Source organism: Pyricularia oryzae, chromosome 6, assembly GCF_000002495.2.
Source record: "Pyricularia oryzae 70-15 chromosome 6, whole genome shotgun sequence".
NCBI classification, from domain to species: Eukaryota; Fungi; Ascomycota; class Sordariomycetes; order Magnaporthales; family Pyriculariaceae; genus Pyricularia; species Pyricularia oryzae.
Genome location: NC_017853.1, coordinates 3,578,800 through 3,596,863, shown reverse-complemented (window position 1 = coordinate 3,596,863; position 18,064 = coordinate 3,578,800). Strand labels below are relative to the sequence as shown.

Here is an 18,064-nt window from a genome sequence, read left to right as displayed (position 1 = left end):
ACAGGTTGCAAAAGTGGAGGAGACAAGCCTTGACGGCGCTCCAGCCGCCAGAAAGTGACCGAGTTCGAACTGCAAGCACCGTTTGGATGGATGGGGATGAGTAAGTGAGTTTTGAGGCAATTGTGCAATGTGTTTGGCGGCAGTTGGAGGCTTGCCCAGCCACGATAGGCCCTTTCTGCGTGCGTGCAGTTGAGCTGAGTTAACGGAATGGTGGGGGCTGGGAGGTTGAAAGCGAGATGGGACGACCCAACTGAGCTGGAACTCGTTTTCGCTCTGGCTCCAGTGAAAAAAGTAGGTAGGTACCAGTACCAGGCTTGCCGGGTACGTCCCCGCCATCCCACAGCAGAGTTTTCAAAACGGAACTTGGACACTGTCTCCACTCGTTTTGTGCACTTGACACCGATATTACGATACGATGGTATGCACTAATAGGGTACAGGCTACCCACTATGTAGTTATGTGGAAGATACCTCAGGCATCAACGGATAGGCCGAGAAAAGCTTTGTGGAACCTCTGACACGGAAGGGGCCGGGACGAGTTCCAGTTTTGTTGCATCTCGTCTGCCTCTCACTGACTACTGACGACATCTCAACCACTTTGGGTTATTCAAACCCTTGGGCTGATCTGCAGCAAACATTTAACTGTGGCTTAAACCCTGCATGCGTCCATTAATCTTATAATGATTTAGATGCGTCTTGGCGCCTGTTGGAAGTCATTTACCACTCTAGACTTCTCACCATCTTCAACATGCGACTGGGCGACGAGCTGATTATCTAGTTCAGGCTCCCGTCTTTTTTTTTTATCGCTGATTTGCCCAACTCTGCAGAAATTGTTTCAAGCCTGGACTCCAGGCCCGCACGGCGCCAAGCAAGCGGGTCCGAGTTTCAAGCCGGATAGTCCAGTCAACGGTCCGTCCCCGCCTTCTATGACAGGCATTGACAGCGGAGATTTGCGAGCGTGATTCTTGGGATCTTGCGGGCTAAGACGATTGATTGATTGTCTTGACTTACCGGACTGTATAAATCACGTGTAGCGTGGGGAATCCTAGGACCGTCCATTACTCAATGCTGGGTAGGATGGTGCATTTCTAGCTCCGGCCCTGCAGCGACCGTCAAAAGGTTACCGAATAATAAAGCTCCGATAGTGCTGGAGCGATGTGCAATTTTAAATCTAATCTCGCAATGGTTTCTGTTGTTGGTGTGCAGTGTTTCTTCAAAGGCACTTCTCTGACCATTTTGTTCTAGGTCTAGCCTAGCACGCCTAGGTCCAGTCCAGACTCCAAACCAATGGCAAAAATCAATGCGCAATGCCAAGCTGCTAACCAACCCTATTCGGCATATTTCTTGGCGGAACCTCCCCTGACGATCCCCGACTTTGAAACGTTTTCTGAGGGCCAGTCGGGCAAAAAAATAGAAAAAACAAGTTTAGGCACAGGGCTGGCAACCAACCATTCAGGGATTTGGACCCACCAGCAAAGGCCAGCGCTTGATGTCAGTTGACTTGGGTTTCCTTAATCGTTACTTTCCTTCAGGAGATGAAGACACATTGACAAGAGTCTAATCAGTTGGCTTGTCAAATTTTTGCATGCTCTTGAAATCCGGGAGGTTTGATTTCAGATGATCTCTCGGGTCTCGGCTTCGAGTCGAAAGCGATGGGGGCTCAGTAAAGCTTGGCTGCCATAACTCTCCAAAAATTATAGTGTCTTGTCTGTCGCCTGTCTGCCAAAGCTTAATGTGCTCAGGCCAAGGTGGAAACGCCAAGCTCAGTACAGCGATCATCATCGCTTGGCGCTACGATCCAAGCTCCTCAAGTACCGAGGGTGGGAAGGGCATCTAGTCTAATATTTTCTTGTCAATTTTGATCTTTTTGATTGCTCCTTTTTTTTCCCCCAGGACCACACAAAACCAAGTTTAACCAGAGGGTTTGCCTTGGATGATCTACGCCAACAACCGTCCTTACAATCTGACAATGGTGTTCGTTCACAATCCACCTTGCGTTGCTTAGTTCCGGTGGACCAGGCGAATTGCTACCCCTTACTTACGCAATATTGAGGCGATTTCTCTCTCCCCTTTGCTGCCCGCCCCCACGAAGAATTGATTCCACAAATTGTTGATAACGTATGTTCGCTTTCGTGTAGCATAGCCTGCCTGCCTGTTCTCACCCACCCACATTCCGCAAGCAATACATTGGGCCGTTGATAGCGTCTCGTCTCTACTTTGTCTGCTTCGTCTCAGGCGGTTCGTTATTTGTCGGCACACACGCGGCCGATGTCGACTAATGTTTCACTAGCCCAGCCAATGCCCGCTTCCCTGCACGCCCGGTCAACCCATCTCGTTGTTTTTATTTTTTTTTGCTGCCCACTACTGCACAGCCGGCAGGTTTGTGAGATTTACCGCACGGGTGCAAAGTCGGGATCCATCTCTGCTTCGACCGACGACGGAACCATGTTCGCTTTAACCGCAGGACAGAAACTCTGCGCATGGTAGTAGTAGTAGTAAAAAAAAAAAACTATCCCGAAATAATCCCTCGCTGCGGAATCGCCACGCAATGCATAGAGCCATTACCGCGTATGTTTCCCCATTGGCGGTCGGAAAGAAGATCCCCCCCAAACTGACAGCGGGTTGCAACTCAGGGTTAACCCTATTTTCTCATCTCCGTTCTATCAGCGTGTCAGCTAACCCTTCTTTCCCCTTACGCGCAGCCTCATTCGTGTTTAACGTGAGACGAGTTGCATGTCTATAGCAAATTCATTCTCAGCCCAAAGGCATGCATCCATTTTAGATTGACGCCAGCTTCGAGAAGTAAGCACCGTTGGTAATCTCGGACAACAGTCGAAATAGAGACATTAGACGAGCCATGGATGAGGATTATACTCTCTTGGCATCTCTTGGCCACCACTACCTTAACCTAGGTGTTCGTTTCGATGCAGCGCATTGTCCGACGAGAATAGATGATGGAACCCCAGCGGTGGCCCCCTTGGGCCTGTCACTGACCGTGTCCCTTTTTTTTCCTTCATCGGTCTATCCTGGCCCGGTAGTTGTGTCAGCTGCTGTTTTGTTTTCGGCCCATGTTCTTCCCACAATACCTCCACGCAATGGGCCTCTCCACACCACCGACGCCCCCAGTCATGTCAAGGGGAAGGAATCCGGAATCCTCATTCACTTAATAAGCTAGTCCTCCCGTTTCAGACTCCATGATGGCTTTCTTTCACCCTCCCCTTTCTTATTAACGGCTTTGCTAATTATTGCCGTCATATTTCCCTTCACCCCTTTTTTTTTTCTTGCCAGGTTATATTTCCTTGGGCACCTACCCGGTTTTTTTCCTGTTCTCCTTCATCTGGATCTCTTGGCATAGATCACGACGAGCAGTGCTCTTTTACCCCTTGTTGTATATATCCTTTTTTTTTTGTTTGTTTTCTTTTTTTTTCTCTTCCCTTTTCCCTCCCCCTTTCCCCCAACCACCTGGCGTGGCTGTAATACTCGACAACTTGCCTCAAGATGCGGTCTATCATCAACTTGTTGTACCTGGCACTGCTCGCCACGGTCGTCTCGGCGGCGCCGGCCAACAACCAGAAGCGATCCATCCAGAAGCGGTCGTTCAAGGTCGATCGGGTACGGAATTTGAACTTCAAGGGACACAATGGCCCTAGGGAGTTGATGAAGGCCTATGCCAAGTACAGCATGCCGGTGCCTCAGGGGCTCCTCGACGCCATCGCAGCTCAGGGCAAGCCGGAGTTCAAGTCGCAGTCTGTTGGCGAGTCAAAGATCAGTGCACAGGACCCCGCAACCAACAGCTCCAAGGCTGCCGGAGTTGGCTTGGTCACGGCCACTCCCGAGGCCGGTGATGTCGAGTACCTGTCTCCCGTCACCATCGGTGGACAGACGTTGAACCTGGACTTCGACACTGGGTCTTCCGATCTCTGGATCTTCAGCACCATGCTTCCCCAAAACGTCCAGGCTGGCCACACCAACTTCGACCCGGCCAAGTCGACCACCTTCAAGCAGGCGCAGGGACTTTCCTTCAAGATTCGCTACGGTGATGGATCCGGTGCGTCTGGTGTCATCGGCACCGAGACTGTCGACATTGGCGGCGTCACCGTCACTGGCCAGGCGGTCGAGATGGCCACGCAGGTTTCGGGATCTTTCGTCAAGGACACGGCCAACAACGGACTCGTCGGCCTCGCCTACTCCAAGCTCAACACCGTCAGCCCGGTTCCTCAGCAGACCTTCTTCGACAACGTCATGCCTAGCCTGGCCGAGCCTCTGTTCACTGCCGATCTGCGCAAGGGTGCCGTGGGCGCGTACGAGTTTGGCCGCATCGACAACAGCAAGTTCACCGGCGAGATGAAGTTCATCCCCGTCAACACCACCCGCGGTTTCTGGCAGTTCTCCAGCGAGAAGTTCCAGGTTGGCAACGGACAGGTCAAGCAGGGCACCAAAGGCGGCCAGGCCATTGCCGACACCGGCACCACCCTGATCCTCGCCAACCCTACCACCGTCCAAGGTTACTACAGCCAGGTTCCCGGCGCCGTCAACGACCAGCAGGTCGGTGGTATCACCATCCCTTGCGATGCTAAGCTGCCCGACTTGATGCTTGACGTCGGTGGCGTCATGGCCAAGGTCAAGGGCTCTGACATTGTCTTTGCTCAGGTCCAGGGTAACAGTAAGTGTGCTCCTCTTTTGACTTTGGTAGATATGCCAAGAATGACAGATTGGACTAACATGACTTTTCTTCTCTAGCTTGCTTCGGTGGCATGCAACCCACAACTTCAAGTCTGCAAATCTATGGTGACATTTTCTTCAAGTCGCAGTTTGTTGTCTTCAATGGCGGCAACAACACCCTGGGTATCGCCGACCACGCCGTCTAAAAAAAAAGAGTCTTGTTATTTTTTTTGGTGAAAGATGGGGTCATGTTATGTATAACCAAGTCACGCATGAATTTTACTGCCCTGCATTGTCGAGATTACTATATTTTTTTTTTCTTATTATCCATCGAACCGTACATATCCCGAAAAAGTGGCCTCGCTGCCGCGCAGTCGAGATTTTCTTTTATATTCCAAGTCACAGTCTGGAAGAAGAAGGTCGCAAGGCCGATATGCCAAGCCTATTCGTGATGGTTTTCTATGAAACCCTGGTCCGTTTTCCTTGTATATTTTAATGATTGCCTGATGCACGACCGCCGACACGAGAAATTGCCTGCAACTCTCCACCTTTTTACGAATTGACCTGCCTAATCCAGCGTAGCAGTGGATTCCACACTCTACAATACGAAATCACAGCACTTTCACCCCAGCATATCGACAACAACAATCAATGTCCGTTCGCGGGATAAAGGGCGGGCGGTCCCGCCGTCCTGGCGAAACCATACCGATACTGGACTCCATGCTGCTGCACTATCGGCAACATGAAGGTCACGGGGATCATCCTTGCGCTAGGCGCGTTGGCCAGCGCCGGCAGGTCATTTCGTCGCGACGACGGCGCGGGAGCAGCAGGCAACGACACTCTTGCGTCGATTGCGCCCAAGAAGTTCATCGTCGAGGTTGGTGAGGGCTCCAACAGGGACGAGCTGATTCGGGACATTGAGAACAAGCCCGGGTGTCGCGTCACCAAGGTGTTTGACTCGGCCGTGTTCCGCGGCATCTCGGTGGAATCCGACAGCGTCAACACCGACGAGCTGGAGTCGCTGGCGTCGGTCGCAAAAGTATGGCACGCCACCCGCGTGCAGCTGCCGCCGGTGGTCGAGGGCAAGAGCTTCTCGGATGAGGCCGCGGCGCCGGACTACTTCATCCACGACATGACCGGCGTCGACAAGGTGCAGGCGCAGGGCATCCTCGGCAAGGGCGTCAAGGTCGGTGTGGTGGACACGGGAATCGACTACACGCACCCCAACCTCGGGCGCTGCTTCGGCAAGGGCTGCAAGGTCGAGGGCGGCTACGACTTTGTCGGCGACTCGTACTGGCCCTTTCCCGGAAACACCAAGATGCCCGACGACGATCCCCAAGACGCCCAGGGTCACGGCACCCACGTGGCTGGCATCATTGCTGGCAACAGCGACAAGCTGAAGGGCGTGGCCCCCGAGGCGACCCTCTACTCGTACAAGATCTTTGGCTTCGGCGGCACCGACGAGGAGACCATCATCGAGGCCTTCATCAAGGCCTACGAGGATGGCATGGATATCATCTCGGCCAGCGTCGGCAGCGACGGCGGTTGGGCCGAGACGGCCTGGGCCGAGGTCTCCAGGCGCATCGTGGACGAGGGCATCGTGGTGGTGATCGCTGCGGGCAACTCGGGCGAGCTGGGGCCTTGGGCCATGAGCTCGGGTGCTTCTTCGCCGGATGCTCTGGCGGTCGCATCGGTGGATGCCACCATGGCGAGGGGACGTCCTTGGGCGGCCACCTTCAACCTGGATGGGCACTCCAACCGGACCATTCTTGCCTACAGGGCCGACGTCTTTGTGTTCCCGCCAGAGGTCGTGGGCCTCCCGATCATGCCTCTGACCCTCAACTCGAGCGTCGAGAATGACGCCTGCCAGCCGCTGTCCGAGAACCTCAACCTGACGGGCATCATCCCTCTGATCCGCCTGGGCGGCTGCCAGGACAACATCAAGGAGAGGAACGCGCAGCTGCGTGGCGCCAAGTACATCCTCATGTACATGGAGGACGGCAGGATCGCCAGCTTCTCCGGACTGAGCTGGGCGCAGAGCTCCAAGGCCATGATCACCAACGTGGCGGGCAAGGCCATCATCGACACGGTCCTGGCGGGCGGCAACGTCACTGGCGACTTCTCCATCGACACAAACACCAACTACGTCGGCATCTTCAACTCGGCGGGCGGCAAGCCGTCGACTTTTACGTCTTGGGGTCCGACGTACGACCTGTCGCTCAAGCCCGACATCGCAGCCCCCGGAGGTCGCGTCTTGTCGACCTACCTCGGCGGTGGCTTCCGCGAGGTCAGCGGCACCAGCCAGGCCACGCCGTACGTCTCGGGCGTCGCCGCGCTCTACATCTCCAAGTACGGCGGCCGCAGCGTCCACGGCAAGGGCTTTGCGCGGCAGCTCCAGGCCCGCATCATGAACACGGGCAAGACCATCGAGTTTGGCGACGGCACGGACAAGGACTATGGGTTCTGGGCTCCCCCGATCCAGGTGGGCACCGGCATGGTGGACGCGGTGGCGGTGCTCAACTACACGACCGACATGTCGTTTGCCAAGTTCAACCTCAACGACACGCAGCACTTTAGCCGCTACCACTCGGTCGACATCACCAACAACGGCCAGGAGAGCGTCGAGTACACCTTTACGGTTCAGGACGCGGCCGGGTTCGAGAGCCAGTGGACCGACGCGTCCGAGGCGGACTACGCGCCGCGCATCAAGGACTTTGTCGAGCTGGTGCCCATCAAGATAGCGCCCGAGGTCAGCCTGCCGCAGGGCAAGTTCGTGCTGGCGCCGGGCCAGACGCGCAGGGCGCAGTTCAACTTCAAGGCGCCCGAGGGCCTGAACGCCGCCCGCCTGCCCATCTACAGCGGCAAGGTGCTGATCACGGGCAGCAACGGCGACAAGCTGTCGGCGCCGTACTTTGGCGTCGCGGCGGACCTCAAGCGCAACATCCCCGACATGTGGTACTCGCAAAGCGGCTTCCCCGAGGTCGTGTCGGGGGTCAACAACACCAAGATCCAGGACAAGGCCGCCTTTGGCTTCAACCTGTCCCTGGCCGCGCAGGACTTTCCGCGCCTGCGCACCATCCTGCGCTACGGGACGCGCGAGCTGCGGTGGGACATATTCGCCCCCGACTACACGGAGCGCGAGTGGGTGTACCCGCCCGTCCCCGGCGCCAACAAGTTCGTCGGCGCGGCCACGAGCTTCGACTACTCCAACAGCATCTACCCCAACATCTTTGACCCGGCCACGCAGGACCGCAACGACACCTTCCCCTTCCCCGTGCACAATCTGGTCCGCGACGCGCCCTTCCTGTCGCTCTGGTTCGGCAAGCTGGCCAACGGCTCGCAGATCGCCCCGGGCAGGTACCAGATGAGGGTTGCCGCCCTGGCGCCGTTCGGGAACCCGCGCGCGGCGGATAACTGGCACGTGTGGAAGGCCCCTGTGTTTGAGGTGTTGGAGAGCAAGTAGTTTTGCATATTGTCTCAAAGGGCTATTTTGGGCAGCGTGACCTCAAGCTCATTACCAAATAGTCAGATTTTACGCTAATAGTATCCTTTTTAATCGAACACTATCTACCTATTCTTCCTTCCACAAGCACGCGTTATATGTCTAAGACTCAACTAGGCAGTGAGTAGGAGACGTGAGGAGATAGGTGAGGAGGTAGGTGAGGAGATGGATAAAGGTTGAGAAGCAGGATAGCTACCTAGGCAAGGTAGCAGTCCGGTAGACCGGTACACCTCGGCCTACCTGACAGCATCTCCTTTCTCACAGCTCCCACAAACGACAAGACGACAAAATCTACCGGTGTCCCAGAAGCAAGCACAATGTCACCGAGGCTTCGACGGCAGTCGATCAAAAGCCTCACGTGTACATCGGTGTTTTCTCGGTACCAAAACATGCTCCTGCGTGGCAATACTTTATTCCAATGATCTCTGGGATGCGACGCAAACCCCGCGTGCTTGACGCGATGCCACCCTTCTTTTTGCCGTAGAGCTCATCGAGTCAAGTGCTTGGAAATAGGGAATAGACGAGGCAGAATGTGTCTTGGGGCCAAGAACAATTGCATTTTGGCATGTGAATATGGGTGATTTCAATCATGCACTTTTTTTTTTCTTTTTTTTTTTTTTTTTCTCTCTCTCTTTCTCTCTCTTCATCCCAAGTGCCTTCGTCTCTTCTCACCGGAGAAAAAACAGGTACCCGACCAACGTGGTATGCAGCACGTTGTATTGATAAAGGTTACCTTGCGTATAGTCTCGGATTTAAGTTATGTTCCAGCGAGGTAAATGAAGCTATACGTAGTCCGGTCTTGGAAACATCATACTCTCCTCGGTAATAGTGGCAACTTGCGGGGTAAAAGCGCAACATCGCAGGTCTGGGCAAAACGCAACGGTAGTATGCAAACATGTCACGACTTTTTTTTTTTTTTTTTTTTTTTGGCAACCCAAAAATAAATGCGCTCCCCCCGTCTTTCTCTACGTCATGCTTCTTTTGGGTCAGGCACGACGGCCCGGTTGGAGCCCAGGGCCCAATTGGCTCGGCGGACGCATCGCGTGGCTCCGGGATATGGAAACATTGCCGTTTTGGGCCAGATGCCCAACCAAAACTGGCGTGTTTGTCGTGGGGATCGAAAAAAGAGATGCCGGCAGAGGAAAAGAGGGGAGGAAAAGAAGAAAAGGGCCGGATGCGACAGTCCCAGCCAAGATCCAATCTGCAGTTTATGATCAATTTACCTCCCGCATCGGGCAGCCATATCGTCCCGTCCCCGCGATGAATTGTCTGGTTAGTGCAAGTACGATGCGAAAAGTAGGAACAGAATGGCATGTCCCTGGGCTTGGGAGGGTCTATTTGACGGTTCAACCACGGATGAGCCAGGTTTGTGTTCCTTGCGCCAAGAGGGAAGAAAACAAAATACCAGAATTAAACCCGAGGACAATAACATGCCGGTTATTCTTCGGTTGCATCTGCACGTTTATTTCTCCGCATTGATGTTCAATGGAGTGGGGATTTCCCCAGAGGTTTTGATAGATGAATGCTATGCTGATCAGGGCAGTCTGCTTCCGAGATTTGGTGCACGAGGCAAAGAAAATGAATGACCTTGATTTACGCTGTGTGTTGCCAGTAGGAGTCTTGGTTTTTTTTTTTTCAGATTCTAGTCAGGTCACCATGCCGTGTCCTGATTTTCCTCGTTCTTATTTAAACACCCTCAACCTCAGTCCCCTCCTCCTTTGTCCAGATGTCGATTCTGTTTGCCAGCCGCCCTGAATCTCCCACCGATATTGGATTCGTCCGATCTAGCAGCTGCTTGTTGGCGTTCATCTCGAGAGTTTAGTTTCTCTCGATCTAGAAACCTTCCTCAGGTTCTAAATGTGAGTTTGCTGACCATGGGATAACTTTGTTTTCCTTTTTTTTGCTTCCGGAATTTTTTCCCCCATTCTGATTGGAATCATGCTCGCCCCAACAATGAAGCAAACGTGACACAAGACTGACAAAACTCAATTCCACCATGACCAGTCGCGTCAACACACACCACCCCACACCATGGCCTCGCGCCTAGTCGCCGGCCTGCAGGTCCTGGCCCTCGCGGGCACCGCCACGGCAGTCCTGACATGGGACGAAGCCTACGCCAAGGCCAACACGGCGCTGGCCCGGATCACGCAGCAGGACAAGGTCAGCCTCGTGTCGGGGATCGGGTGGGACAAGGGCCCCTGCGTCGGCAACACGGCGCCCGTCTCCGCCATCAACTACCCGCAGCTGTGTCTCCAAGACGGGCCCACGGGCGTCCGATTCGGAACGGGCGTCACGGCCTTCACGCCGGGCATCCAGGCGGCGTCGACCTGGGACGTGGAGCTGATGAGGCAGCGCGGCCAGTTCCAGGCCGAGGAGCAAAAGGGCTGTGGCGTCCACGTCATGCTGACCCCCGTCGCGGGAGCGCTCGGCAAGATCCCCGAGGGTGGGAGGAACTGGGAGGGCTTCGGCGTCGACCCGTACCTCGCCGGCATCGCCATGGAGGTGACCATCGAGGGACAGCAGAGCGTGGGCGTCCAGGCCACGGCCAAGCACTACCTGCTCAACGAGCAGGAGCTGAACAGGAACACGATGAGCTCCAACGTCGACGACAGGACTCTGCACGAGCTGTACCTGTGGCCGTTTGCTGACGCGGTCCGAGCCAACGTCGCCTCGGTCATGTGCTCGTACAACAAGATCAACGGAAGCTGGGCCTGTGAGAATGAGCACGCTATGCAGAAGCTGCTCAAAGACGAACTTGGCTTCAAGGGCTACGTCATGGTGAGTTTGTCCCGAAACCTTTTTCTGTCCCTTTATTTCATCGTACTGATTATCAACGTGCATCATGTCATGCACAAAACAGTCCGACTGGAACGCCCAACACACCACCACCGGCTCCGCCAACGCCGGCATGGACATGACCATGCCCGGGTCCGACTTCAACGGCGGCAACGTCCTGTGGGGCCCGCAGCTCAACACGGCCGTCAACAACAACCAGGTCGCCCGCACGCGCCTCGACGACATGGCCCGCCGCGTCCTGGCCGCCTGGTACCTGACCGAGCAGGACAAGGGCTACCCGCCCATCAACATCCGCGCCAACGTCCAGGGCAACCACAAGGAGAACGTGCGCGCCGTCGCCAGGGACGGCATCGTCCTGCTCAAGAACGACGCCGGCGCCCTGCCGTTCAAGGCGCCCCGGCGCCTGGCCATCGTGGGCTCGGCTTCCGTGGCCAACCCGCGCGGTATCAACTCTTGCGTCGATCGGGGCTGCAACGAGGGCGCGTTGGGGATGGGATGGTGAGTATTTGTTCCTATATTTTTTTTTCTTTTTCTCTTGTTCTATGAACAACCCAGCCTGTTCGAGCCATGGAAGCTGACAAAAACACCTTTTTTGTCCAGGGGCTCCGGCACAACCAACTACCCATACTTCTCCGCTCCAGCCGACGCCATCCGGGCCCGGGCCCAGCAGGACGGCGCCACCGTCACCCTCAGCGCGAGCGACAGCACCGCAGACGTGGCCAACACCGTGCGCGACGCCGACGCCGCCATCGTCTTCCTGACCAGCAACTCGGGAGAGGGCTATCTGCTGGTGGACGGCAGCTACGGCGACCGGCTGAACCTGGACCCTCTGCACAACGGCAACCAGCTCGTCCAGGCCGTCGCGCAGGCCAACAAGAACACGATCGTGGTCGTCCACAGCGTCGGTCCCCTGGTGCTCGAGAGCATCCTCAGCACCCCCGGCGTGACGGCCGTGGTGTGGGCCGGTCTGCCGGGGCAGGAGAGCGGCAACGCGCTCGTCGATGTGCTGTACGGCTCCGTCAGCCCCAGCGGAAAGCTGCCCTACACCATTGCCCGCGCGACGGCCGACTACGGCACCGCCATCGTCCCGGGAGACGACAACTTCCCCGAGGGCCTGTTTGTAGACTACAGGCACTTTGACAGGGCCAACATCCAGCCCCGGTTCGAGTTTGGCTATGGACTGTGTAAGTCGCATTGTGTCGTTCCTAAAAGCTGCCAACCACGAAGAAAAGCCCCCGAAAAAAAGACTAACCAACAACCCCTTGCACAAAAAAAACAGCATACACAAACTTCACCTACAGCAACATCAAAGTCGCCAGCACCGTGCGCTCCGGCCCAGCCACCGGCCCCGTCGTGTCGGGCGGGCGCGCCGACCTCTGGGAGACGGTCGCGACCGTGACGGCCACCGTGACCAACTCCGGCGGCGTGGCCGGCGCCGAGGTGGCGCAGCTGTACGTGTCGTACCCCAAGGGCGGCAGCGTGCCCGAGACGCCGCCCCGGCAGCTGCGCGGCTTCAACAAACTCAAGCTCGCGCCGGGCGCCAGCGGCACCGCGACCTTCAACATCCGCCGCAGGGACCTGAGCTACTGGCACGTCGGGCAGCAGAACTGGGTCGTGCCGGCCGGCGCGTTCGGTCTCGAGGTCGGCGCCAGCAGTCGGGATCTGAGGCTCAAAGAGAGCATCACCGTGGTTTGATTTGGCTGTTTTGGTTTTAGTTGTGTGCATATGCCAGAAGCAAGGGGCAGCTGGCTAGGGACAGAGTTGTTATCGTGGCTTGTCTGCTTTTGAGGGGTCCCTGGACGATGAATATCCAAAGCATGAAGAGGAAGACATAAAAAGAAAATGTTCATAACTTCTATAATACGAAGCAGGGTATTAAATAACGATAAAAAGCCCTTGATACTGTCTACAGCATCGCCCAAGAAAACGCCTCCAATCATGCCACCAAAAACAAGAATTAAACACCTTCATCTACTCCGCAACCGGACAAAGATCATAGTTGCCGGCCACGTTGTTGCCCCACCACTGCGGGAAAGCCACCACAGCGCCGCCGGCGCCAAAGACGGCAAACGACAGGATGAAGAGGGCGAGCAGGCTGCCGCCTTCAAAGGCGCCCGTGACCAGGTACGAGTAGTCCTTGAAGATGCGCGGGCGGTAGTTGCGCAGGTAGAACTGGATGAAGAAGCCCGAGATGACCTGGCTGAAGAGCACGCAGGTCTGGGACGCGTTGTAGGGGATGTAGCCGGCGTACTGGATCAGCTGGGGCATGTTGATGTCTAGGAGGTCGAAGCGGCCGATCCTGGGCTTGAACTGTTGTTTGTGGGGAAGAGGGTTCCAATCTTTAGCAGGAGAATATGCGACAGAGGCTAGAGGGGTGGTGGGTACTTACGTGGTAGACGATGCGGTGGGCAACAACGATGGCGGCACCAATTCCCAGTCCGACGGGAACAAGCCTGGATATTTGTCAAGTCAGCACTACGACCCCCAAAAAGGCGCAGATGCACACCCATAGGAATCACTTGCCAGTATCTACCACCAGCCTTGTAGAGGTAGCTCGCCAGCGCCCAGGAAGTGGCGTTGGTGTTGTACGACTGGATGGTTGCACCACTCCACGAGGCATCGCCATTGCCGTTGACGAGAAGATCCTTGTTCCCGGTAACGATCGAGATCATGACCGCATAGTTGATGAAGCCTCTGTGGGACAGCAGGTTAGCATCTCGGATCGGCGCGTGATTTTGCTCAAACGTCTTTTAAGAGGCCCAACTTGCCCAAGAATTGTGCCGTAGATTTGGGTCAAGAACATGATGCGAGGCGGGATCTTGACTATTTCACGGTGAAATGCGGGTCAGCCTTTCCTGTAGTTTGCAGAGGTAGCAATGAAACAAAAAGAGAATCGTACGATATTCGCCCATCTTCAAATCATTGGAGAGGTTCAGCGTGCAGTTGATGACATTGTGGCTAAAGGCGGCAAAGTACATGTTTGCGATCGGACGTTCGGGAAGAATGAGGCCAGCAATCTGTAGAGGAGAGGACAGTGGTTAGTAAATATTCTGCCCATATCCTGCAGTCGGCCGATGGAATATCAGTAGCGAGTTGTTTAAACTTACCATCTTGGAAAGATTGTTGGTCGCAATGCCGTTTCCGTAACGGGAATAGAGCAGGGTAGACTATTATATTATACGGCGTTAGACTCACTGCTCATTTTAGCCAACAAAAAGGTTCTGGCAGACGAGACTTACAAATGGTGCTATGATGGAGCCAAGAAGCAACGAGACGATATACGCTGAAATTGGTCAATATAGTTAGTATTTGAAGCCCATTTACGAACTCTGACAAATCACCAAAACATCGAGGTCCTGTCTGCAGAGACATTGTACGTACCCCAAGCCGGAAGGGTCACGTCCTGTATCCGATCGTCAGCATTGAGATTTGGTTTGTGCACTGAGTGTTCATCGGGGGTCGAGCTCACCTGTGTCGTGACAACAATGAGTCCAAGGACAAAGCTGCCGACAAGGACGACCATGAACCACCACCACGGGGTTTCCTTGTAGTTCTTTGCCATGATGACGTGGTGAGGGTCGTCAAATCTGCCCTCCCTCGCGCTGCGGTACGTCTTTTTGATGTCTCCACCCCAGAACAGGAAGCAGTGAGTGACTAGGGCACCGATCTATAAGAGTCCAATAACGAGGTTAGATTTTACCGGTGATACTTGGGGGGAGGGGGGCTACCCAGCCCGGGACCCTTTGAACGGAAACAAAGAAAACGAAACGTACAGCAGCGTTGGCCATAAACATGGCGTAGGCAAATGTGCCCGAAAGCATGGGAATGCCATACTTGGCGAGAGCGGCGTGGTCGAGAATGCCGCCGGCAAAGACCTTGGCAGTTGGATACGAGCCGCCATCCTCGGACCTCAGCTTGGTCGACATGAAGGGCTGCGACTTGGCGTCCCACTGGTTGGTGTAGTAAATGCCCAGCATGGCCAGGAAGCAGATGAAGTATCCGACCGCCGTGTGCGCCTGCAGGACGAGTGGCAGCGATGTGTTGAATGAGGTGATCTGCAATCGAAAAAGTCAGCATCCCTACTTTGCTTTTGGTGTTTATGTCGAGTCGGTGCGTACGTATTGCCAGTCGAACGACAGCGTAAAAAGCCCAAGTCCCTCATTGTTCAGAGACCCGCCAAAGAGACGGGTGAGAGTAGCCCCCGTCGCTCCGGTTGCATTCATTGAAGCCAGGCAAGGGATGGAGACGGCGTTCAGCCAGGGCCAGATGTAGGCAGGGAAGAACTCGTAGAAGAACATGCCGACAAAGGCGATCCAAAAGTATCTGATGGGCTTGGAAGACTTGATCTCTTGCCAGTGAAGACCCTGTGTTGGTAAAGGGTCAGTCTCTATACGGAGGTTTGTGCGTCTAAAAAAAAGCCAGGGTATGTATATCTGGCTGGGGGGTTGGCTTGCTTACCTGAAGGGTCTTGACCGTCGGCAGGGTGCTCCAGTACACGGCGTCGACATGCCAGACAGTGACGGGCCGCAGGATACCGCAAAGTCCATAGCCAAACAGACCAATGGAGATGACGGTCAGGACGACGGTGGTGGCGCTCAGGGGCAGATCGTAAAAGAGCAGCTGGGCCGAAAAGACGGTGCTGCTGGCGGCAGCGTTGGAGGCGGCCGTCGCGGTGATTGCACAGATGGCGTGCTCCTTGAGGCCCCATTCCCCGTAGTTGAAGAAGGACACGATCCTGATCCACAGGGGGACCTTTCCCTCGCCGCCCTTTGACCTCCAGCGAGCCTCGAGCCGGTCGCCGCGGGGGAGGAACTTGGCCCATGCTTGACCGAGGAAGTAGGCGATGAGCACAATAAAGGTACCTAGTGGTGGTTATGGAGTTAGAGCAGATGCCTTTTGGATTGATAAACCAGCCAAAGATAGAAGCGTGATGGGCAAGAGAGGGGCAAAATGTATGGCGGAGCTTGGCTACCTTGGATCGTGACAAGGGTGGGTTTGAACTGTTTGTTCAAAAAAGCCATGTTAGCATTTTCGATACCGAAAACGGCACCCAGTTATCACCCAAAAAGCCCCAAACAGCAAAAACAAAAACAACAAACCTGGTAGATCTGGTTCATCACAGACTGAAACCCCGAAAGGCCGGTCGCGAGCACCATGCTGCGAAAAGTCAGGGACGGATCGGCATCGTCGCGCAGAGGCAGCAGATGCCTGGCCACGTCCGTGCCGGTGACGATGATGGCGTCCGGGTCGCTCTCGCTGCCCTTGTCGTTGTCGCTATCCTCGGCGGACCGGGCCGGCTGGATCTCGCCCTTTTCGGTGCTGCTGGTCGCGGCGATGACGTCCGACTTGTCCTGGCCCAGCTTTTCGTTGATGGCATCGTGGGCAGGAGCCGAGACGGCCTTGCCGCTGACGGGGTCGAGAGCGGCGCCGATGATGGCGTCGCCAAAGGGCTGTGAAGACGCCATTTTTTTTGTTCTTTTTTTGGCCTCGTGCTTGCTTTGGCTTTGGCTGAGCTGCAAGTGAGGGCAAAGCAAGAAAGAAAATAGGGCAGAGCTCCCCTGGGCAAAGCTCCTTGGCGAGGGCGACGATGTGGTCAAGCTTTATTGCCAAGCGACCAAAGTGGCGCCTCCCGCCATGATAAGCTTCTTCGCCGAGGCGCCGACACGCGAGTCTTGGGGGAGATGGGGGGGATGGAGACAGAAAAAGCTCGGCTCGACTGTTGCGCGCGCGTACAACGTCACATTTGGGGCATGGATGACCCCGGGTGGCGCAAATCCCACCCCCAATCGCACGGTCAACGGTGGTGCAGGTGGAACTGGGTGATAAAGTCCCTTGCAGGGTGCCATTGACATGTTGCCGCGAGATCCCCTTTTCTAGAAGGCCGTTGGCTTGAGCATTAGGCTAAAATTGAAAAAAAAACATGGTTTTTATGCCTCTGTATTTGGGTTCTTTCGTGGTGATCAATGCCCTACTTTACACTGTGGCACAATTTCGAGGTCGAACTTTTTCCTCTGTAGGGACAGATTCGGAAGCAAACTCTGCGATTCATTGAGCGGACATAGTTGCACAGAATCTTGAATGCTTATTTGCAGCCCTCCATGCTCCTTATGATTTGACTCTCTCGGAGATATCCTTTTCCACAAGCAAGATGCCTACCGTGGGGTGTCGCACTGAAGAGGAAGCTGCAATGATGAGGGGAACCCAGGCCATTCGTTGATCACGCAAGCTACCATATTCATGACGTTTGGAACCATTTGCGAGCGCCTTTATCAAGGGATCCCTGCCATGGACTTGCAAAAGGGTAGCATTGCCGGTTGAAGCGAGGGAGACCAATTAAAATTGAACATTAATAGATTAGATGGCAGAAAGGGGCAACCCTTTGTGAAGGCCGTGATCCATCTTTTACACTTCGCCTAGATAAGGTACGGCCGACTGGCCGAGGGACGGTAGGGCGGGGGGTCTTTCTTCAATACATGCCCACAACGATCTTTTTTTTTTCTTTTTTTTTTTTTTTTTGCTTAGGGTGGCATTTCCCCAGTGTCGGGAACCAATCCTTTTTATTTCTCGACTCGTATCGATCATGCGACCACTTTTTTCATGTGGCCATTAGTGATACATCCAATCACGCTCGGGGATTGTACGGTGAGTTGAGCTGCAGGACGCCCGGACTGGAAGGTGATACAACTGTGCCGCCAACACTGGTGCGGCGAGTTTGACGGGACGAACTATCTTGACTGCATGAGCATTAGAGATAAAAAGTCAATTATGCGTGTGGTATAAGTACAAGCGAGGTGCTTTTCGCAAAGTATGGAGAGGGTGCGTGGGTACAGAGTAGTAGCAAGGGGGTGGACACATGACAGCTGTGAGCTGATTCTCCGACTCGCAAGGTGGACTTGGACTATTGATTGTAAAATATATTGGTTTTTTATTCGGTTAGTTTTCCGCGGATGAATTGGCCAACCAAAACAAGCAATGCTTTACGCGTACTCCTCGTAAGGCTGCCAATTTGCCCCCAACATCAAAACAGCAATACCACAGTAAGCCAAGGTACCTACCTGATGAGGTTTCGAGGTAGTCATGGATCAGCCGAGTATGAAACCTTGCA

At 54.9% G+C, this 18,064-nt stretch overlaps 4 protein-coding genes across 4 annotated transcripts; 3 read left to right on the top strand and 1 right to left on the bottom strand.

Moving 5' to 3' along the window:
* Window positions 1-3,476: 3,476 nt before the first annotated feature.
* Window positions 3,477-4,875, top strand: MGG_09351 (aspergillopepsin-F). Its single transcript, XM_003720226.1, has 2 exons — window positions 3,477-4,662; window positions 4,740-4,875. The coding sequence occupies exons 1-2, from the start codon at window positions 3,498-3,500 to the stop codon at window positions 4,865-4,867; spliced, it is 1,293 nt and encodes a 430-aa protein (XP_003720274.1). The 5' UTR covers window positions 3,477-3,497; the 3' UTR covers window positions 4,868-4,875.
* A 411-nt stretch (window positions 4,876-5,286) lies between these two features.
* MGG_09352 (minor extracellular protease vpr) lies at window positions 5,287-8,205 on the top strand. The gene has a single exon (XM_003720225.1). The coding sequence runs from the start codon at window positions 5,404-5,406 to the stop codon at window positions 8,122-8,124; it is 2,721 nt and encodes a 906-aa protein (XP_003720273.1). The 5' UTR covers window positions 5,287-5,403; the 3' UTR covers window positions 8,125-8,205.
* A 1,989-nt stretch (window positions 8,206-10,194) lies between these two features.
* Window positions 10,195-12,654, top strand: MGG_09353 (beta-glucosidase 1; the record flags this gene model as incomplete). Its single annotated transcript, XM_003720224.1, has 4 exons — window positions 10,195-10,941; window positions 11,024-11,457; window positions 11,560-12,143; window positions 12,239-12,654. The coding sequence occupies 4 exons, from the start codon at window positions 10,195-10,197 to the stop codon at window positions 12,652-12,654; spliced, it is 2,181 nt and encodes a 726-aa protein (XP_003720272.1).
* Window positions 12,655-12,803: 149 nt separating this feature from the next.
* On the bottom strand, window positions 12,804-16,631 carry MGG_09354 (uncharacterized protein). Its single transcript, XM_003720223.1, has 14 exons — window positions 16,059-16,631; window positions 15,932-15,959; window positions 15,418-15,821; window positions 15,078-15,323; window positions 14,733-15,014; window positions 14,429-14,626; window positions 14,341-14,362; window positions 14,199-14,242; window positions 14,067-14,126; window positions 13,859-13,976; window positions 13,728-13,782; window positions 13,483-13,653; window positions 13,349-13,412; window positions 12,804-13,269 (listed from the first exon to the last, which is right to left on the bottom strand). The coding sequence occupies exons 1-14, from the start codon at window positions 16,422-16,424 to the stop codon at window positions 12,931-12,933; spliced, it is 2,397 nt and encodes a 798-aa protein (XP_003720271.1). The 5' UTR covers window positions 16,425-16,631; the 3' UTR covers window positions 12,804-12,930.
* Between the last annotated feature and the right edge of the window lie 1,433 nt (window positions 16,632-18,064).